This window comes from Thermobia domestica, chromosome 6, assembly GCF_964235325.1.
Source record: "Thermobia domestica chromosome 6, izTheDome1.hap1.1, whole genome shotgun sequence".
NCBI lineage: Eukaryota > Metazoa > Arthropoda > Insecta > Zygentoma > Lepismatidae > Thermobia > Thermobia domestica.
This window is the reverse complement of record NC_137459.1, coordinates 233,844,364-233,850,815: the sequence shown is the minus strand read 5'-3', so window position 1 is coordinate 233,850,815 and position 6,452 is coordinate 233,844,364. Positions and strand designations below refer to the sequence as shown.

The 6,452-nt window shown below is 43.7% G+C and overlaps 1 protein-coding gene across 1 annotated transcript; it reads right to left on the bottom strand.

Moving 5' to 3' along the window:
* Positions 1–3,919: 3,919 nt before the first annotated feature.
* Positions 3,920–5,236, bottom strand: LOC145687476 (uncharacterized). The gene has a single exon (XM_081760929.1). It carries the CDS (start codon positions 5,234–5,236, stop codon positions 3,920–3,922), a length of 1,317 nt encoding a protein of 438 aa, XP_081617055.1.
* Between the last annotated feature and the right edge of the window lie 1,216 nt (positions 5,237–6,452).

The following is a 6,452-nucleotide window of genomic DNA, read 5'->3' as shown; positions in this document are numbered from 1 at the left end:
TAGGAGCGTGGTCACTGCCTATGAGATCTAGAACATCGATCGTAAACTGAGATGCAAGATTAGAGGAGAGTATGACAACGTCCGGGGTAGTTCGACTATCTGGGCGAGTAGGTTTTGGTAGAGGAAGTATTATGCCAGTCGTATGACCAGTGATAAGGTTATGAAAGCGGTTTCGTTGTGCTTCGGAACGGCTATGGAGATTAATATCTGCCATTATAAGATAAGTACGAAAGGTGTTAGATATATATTGATAGAATGGTAATGGAATGTTATGGCCGGGCCGCACGTATATTGTAGCTAAGGTTATGTAGAAGTTCTTATAGTAAACAGTTGTGAGAAGGTGTTCAGGAAGGTTGAGGACAGGCGAAAAATGCTGACGATATGGAATGGCAGGCGAAAAGCCAATAGCAACACCACCACTGGCACGGCGTAAGACACGTGGATTGTCATGGCGGATAAGCTGGTACCCAGGAAGACGACAATGGAGTTTGGTAGTAAGGCAGGTTTCATTCAGAATGAATGTATCAACATGTTCTTCTTGGAGTAAGGCTTGAAACAGTAGTTTATGCTGTTGCAAAGTATGAATATTTAGAAATAAAAATGTAAGCCCCATAATGAAAAAGAACATGTATTGGATAATGAAGTAATTAAACTGCTGTTTCCTGAGTGCGGTAGTGAAAGTAAACATACGGTCCAGTGTATGTGGCATGGCGATTTGCATGAAAAACATATTTGGCAGCTAACTGTATATGATGTAAGATATGAGGTCGCAAAAACGGATGGATGTTCTGTAGTGATAAGGTGATGAAAGAAAGCAATTGGGAAATGTTGACAGGTGCGTCCAATGAAGGTGGTGGTGCTGGTTGTGCTTGTTCCGGGAGACGTAATGGGACAACATTCTCTGGTTTGGACTGATCTGGTGATGGTTTAGACTGACATTTGTAGCTATAGGTTGGATGTTTTTCTGGGCAGAGAGAGCACTGAGGGGGTTGCTGCATATTGGAGCATGTACGGGTCAGATGCGGTCCTGCACAGTAGCCGCACTTTGGTTGATTATGACACTGATTGGTAGGATGTTGGCCATAAGTTTGGCAACGCTCACATCTAATAGGCAAAGGTTTAGATGTGTGAGACGGCTGTACACGATGTCGCTTCTTGTAAATATAAGCTCCTAGATCCAAAATATCGTTAATGGTCTGCTGAGAATTGGTGAGAACCCGCACCATGTATGTCGGGCCTTGGCTATTGCGAATTCTCAGGCATTTAAGAATATTATGACCTTCTTGGGTGAGTTCCTCTTGAACTTCTGTGTCAGTATACGTAGGATCTACTCCACGAATGACCACGGAGAGCGTAGGTGATCTACGAGGTGGGGGTGGTTGCTTTAGACGTGAAGTAGAGAGCGTCTTGAGAGTTGCCTTTGTGCCGAAGATTTCGTAGCTATACGAATTCAAAAGTTTGCGAGAGAATTCTGAATCAGTAGTCTTAATAATAATGCCATTTCGAGTACGAACTAATTGAGTAATAGCAGAGTGTGGCATGTATTTGGTGATTTGCAGAAACAGACGTTTGAGATCCTCATACTTAGGATCGTAGTGTTCTAAAAGAAATGAGCAAATTGGAGGCTTGAGTGTCTCTTGCAAAGTTGGAAACTGGTTCGTGTCAGTCATGTCAACAGACATGGATGAAGTATCTGCTGGAATATTGCCATGAAGCTTATATGGTCTCTTGGCTGGTGGTTGTGGAGTACTATTTGAAGCTTTACTAGGTGAGCTTGAACGAGAATTACTATCTAGATTTTTTCTCCAGAGATCGTGCCCTCCGTAACCCTGGTTTCCCAGAGGTTGAGGGGGCAGGGGAGAACAGGTGGCAGATTAGAATGACGACCAGCCAAAGGTTGAGACACCATGATGAAGATGCAGGCACTCCGGCCTGATATATTTGTTCACAATGAACCAGGTGAGGTAATAATGTAGGTAAAGAGAACCCCGTTTGGATAGGTTCTCAGGTAGGCTTGAAGGCGCTTTTAGTCTGCGTCGGTTTACTCTGGTATTGACTAGATCAGTCTGCCAGAACAAACACACGAGCTATCAGCTTCTTCAGCCAGGAAGAGGATAGTATCGCAAAAAAACAGCCGTACTGGCGTCTGGTACGTAACAGCTGATAAGGCCAATAGTGATATTGACCTGAAGATGACAAGCAACGCTTTTTTTTAAACTGACTTCCATTCCCATCTGTCGATGGGCGGGCCGTAGAAGGTTACGCCTTCTCTTTGGCCAGTGGTTTAGATTAATAATTGTTAAGTACTGTAGAGATGATCGTCAGGTTTCAATAAGATGTTGGAGAACCTAAGGTAAAAATGTCAAATTTGATGCGCCTGAGAAAGGTGTGGTAAGCTTTGGCTAAAAGTCCTGGCCTATGTGCTCGGATCTTTATCGATAGAGATGGGGATAGGTTTGGTATATATTGCGCTCCGGGTTGTAGTCAGGTGAATTTGTAGCTCTTTCGTAAATGGCAAGGAGGTGATCCAGAGGAGGATATCCAGAACGTGGGAGAGCAGGAGTCTGGTCCAAGAGATCGGTGATTGTAAGATGAGATGTAGCTATATGATGCGTGATATAGCTGGTTCGGAGGGTATATAGATGGTCCAAAATAGGGGGCATGGTGGTATTTTGATAGAGGTGAGCGTTTGGGGTTTGGTATGAGAGAGAGTAGGTGATGCGTAAAGCCCCGCGCTCGAGAAGTTGAAGGCGGTCATAAAATTAAGGTGGTGCTGAAAGCCACGCTAGATTGCCGTAGGTCATAGCTGGACGGACAAATACTTTATAGTTGTAAAGTAACACTTTGGCGCTTAGGCCCCAAGTTGTGCCTTTCAAGTTACGTAATAGGTTTAGACGTTGGCGGATGTTTTTCTCGAGAGCGGCTAAGTGTGTGCGCCATGTTAGATGTTTATCAAAATATACCCTAAGATATTTAACGCTGGTTTGAAGTGGAATCGCTGAGCCGAGTGCCGTAATATGGAGGCGTTCAGGATTTCGGGAGAGGCAGTATTTATGTTTCCTGCGAGCAAAGAGCGTCATTTGTGTTTTAAGTGGGTTTAGTTTTTGTTTCCAACGTAAGCACCATGAGATTAAAGTGTCTATTGCTGTTTGTAGGTGAATATTGATGCGGTCTACAGAGGAGCCGAGAGCAAGATAGGCAGTATCATCGGCAAACTGGAGGGCATAGATTGGAGGTGACGGAGAGGGCATATCGGCTACATATAGGATATAGAGCAGCGGAGAGAGAAGGGATCCCTGTGGCACTCCTGCTCTCAAGAAAAATTCATGCGAGTGTCCCTGGTTTAATTGAATGAAGGCACGGCGTTGATTTAGAAAATTTGCTATCAGACGGACATAATGCAGTGGGAGGAGACGTTTGAGTTTATATATTAATCCCTCATGCCAAGCAGTATCGAAGGCGCGCTCTATATCGAAAGAGATAAGCACAAATGGAAGGTGCTTATTCAAGTGATTCTGAATGAGTGATGAGAGTTTGAGGAGCTGATCACTGGTTGCGAAAAATGGTCGGAAAACTGCTTGAGTAGGTGGAAGGATGTTGTGTTGTGCCAGAAAAGGATGGAGTCTTTTAACTAGAATCCTTTCCAGTGTTTTGCTAAATACTGAAGTCAGGCTTATCGGTCGATATGAGGTAACTGATGTCGGATCCTTGTGAGGTTCCGGAAAGACTATGAGTTTGGCAAGCTTCCACAGGTTAGGAAAATATCCTGTTGAAAGGATGACAGTGTAAAGAAGGGCGAGCAATGTATGAAATATTGGTGGAGCCTGTGAAAGTTGCTGATAATTGATAGAGTCTGGACCAGGCGCGGTATTAGGTCTGTTATGAAGAACGTTCTGGATATCCTCTGATGTAATTGGGGCTAGGAGGCCAGTGGATCGCCAAACTGTGCTCGTAGGGTTTGCTGAGACGGGTTACCTTCTATTTCAATATGTCGGTGAGAAGGATGCGCAAATATTGGATCGGAGTGAGGAGTAAAGACGGTTTCAAAGTATTGTGCAAAGGCCGTTGCCTTGTCCGTATCTGTAGCTGGAGCCGTATCATTTATGAGTAGAGGATATTGTGGGCCATGTTTTTGAAAAGTCAGGCGTTTAAATAGGTTCCAAAATTTTGTTGTATTGCGCTCAGTCTGGAGTTTGTTACATGAATTCCGCCAAGTAAGGCGTTTTTTGGCGATGACATAATGTTTTACCATTCTCTGAAACTGTTTATGAAGGTGGAAAAAATATGAATCATGTGTTTTTCGGTACTCGGCAAGGTAAGCGTGGGAGCGATTCAGAAGTGAAAGTGCATACGGAGGTAAATTAGGCCGGAGTGGGTGGCAAGTATGTTTAGGTATGGCATGGTCGCTGCCATCACTAATTGCTTCCGTGAGAGTCTCTGCTAAATGATCTATGGATTCAAAACTATTAAGAGTGGGGTTAGTTTCGGCGAGTCTGGTCGAAATGTGAGTTTGATATTTGGTCCAGTTGGCCTTATGGAAATTGTATTTCGGAGTTGAAGGTGCTAGAGGTTGCGTGCGACCGGGTTGTTGTATCGTAAGTATAATCGGCAGATGATCACTCCCAATGGTGCCCAGAACTTTAATAGTAGAGGAAGTCAAAAGGTTATTTGAAAGTATAATTACATCGGGAGTGGTTCCACTTTCAGGGCGCGTGGGGTGTGGAATGTCAATGAATGATGCGTTGGTAGTGAGCAGAAAGTCTTGGAAGCGTTCTTTTTGAGCGGCAGTACGAGAATGGTAATTAAGGTGAGCCAGTAGAGCGTATGTTTTAAAATGGAGGTCCAGATAGGTGAGGAAACGATATGGCAATGGTTGAGTTGATCGAACATAAATAGTTGCGACTGTGATAGCACGGTTTGGAAAATAAAGGATAGCAACTACGTGTTCCGGATATTGTTCAAAATGAGGTGGAAGAAGTGAACGTTTTGGTAGGGAACACTTGACGGCCAACGCAGCACCTCCTCGGGCTACATTCTGTGGCAAATCGGAACGAAGTAAATGATAATTTGGCATATAGCAGTGGTTGGATTGTTTCAGAAAGGTTCCGTTAAGAGCTATACAGTCGACATTGTGAGCTGCTGCCAACGTTTTCAAAAGCAATCTGTTGGTGTTAAGAGAGCGTACGTTGTTGAACATGATACGGATGACACTCTTTCGCTGAGGTGGATGATTCATACTGCTGTACCAGAATGGAAGTGAAAATAGGTATATAATCCTGAATAAGTTGCTGTCATATGTAAATGGAAAATATCAAAGGCCGTCTTCTGAATATGTTCCAGGATTCGCTGACGCTCAAATGGAAAAAGATTTTGGAGGATAAGAGTCGTAAAACGAAGTACGTTTTCGATAGTAGGCTGCGGAAGGATTGATGTTTGAGTACTAGTGGTTGTGGTTGTAGTATTAGGATCATTATGAACACGGAGCGGAACAACAGTTTCCGGTTTGGCAGGGTTTGGTTTCGGTTTGCTGGTACATTTGTATGAATAAGTAGGGTGCGGGCCGTCACAAGTATTACAAGTAGGCTGTTGGTTAAGTTGAGTACAATTCTTAACTGGGTGAGATCCTTTGCAATGAGGACAAATAACCTGACTTGTACATTTATGTGTAGGATGATCGTTATATTGCAAGCATTTTGCGCAGCGAAGAGATAGTGGAGGCGGTGTGTGAGAGGGTTCTACTCTGTGATAACGACGATAAATGCAGACCCCATTTTCCAAGAGATCGTCTATCAATTCTGGATTATCCGTCAATAGTCGTATCATATACGTAGGACCAGACAAGCAACGTTTCTTTTTGCTAGCCGCCCGAGGGTTACGCCCTCCATGGGGAAAGAGAAGTTTGGGAATTGGGAGGAAAGGACTGGGAGATGGTCTAAGGGAATTTTCATTATTTTATTATCACTTTATTTCATAAAATTTATCATTATTCAGCAAGTGGATATTGCTATCTTTGCGATAGCAATCATGAGGTAGGGGAATGTCGGTATTGCATGATTGATTGTAAGATTGGACAATACTTTCTATATGGGAGAAGAAGAATGAGATGACTATGAGATGAGGTGCACTAGACAACACAACACGAGGGTGATTGTTAGAGGACAGATGCAAGTTAATCTTCTCACTTGGGGGCTACTCCAAGCATTGATGAGAGACAATGGGAAGCCCTGTTAGTAACAGAGGACTACTGTGCTGAATATGACGGTGTGATATGAGGTAGAGGATGGTCTATGAGAAAAGTGCGAGTCAGTGGAAGATCAGGGTGGTCGGGTGGTAGAGAGTAATGATACAGTGTGAAAAGGAGGGAAAGAGGAGAATGTGTGATGGGATGTGGAAGATCGAAGTTGGTATGAGCGTTGATAGTATCTCGGAGAAGCGGGTGATGAAGAGTGAGA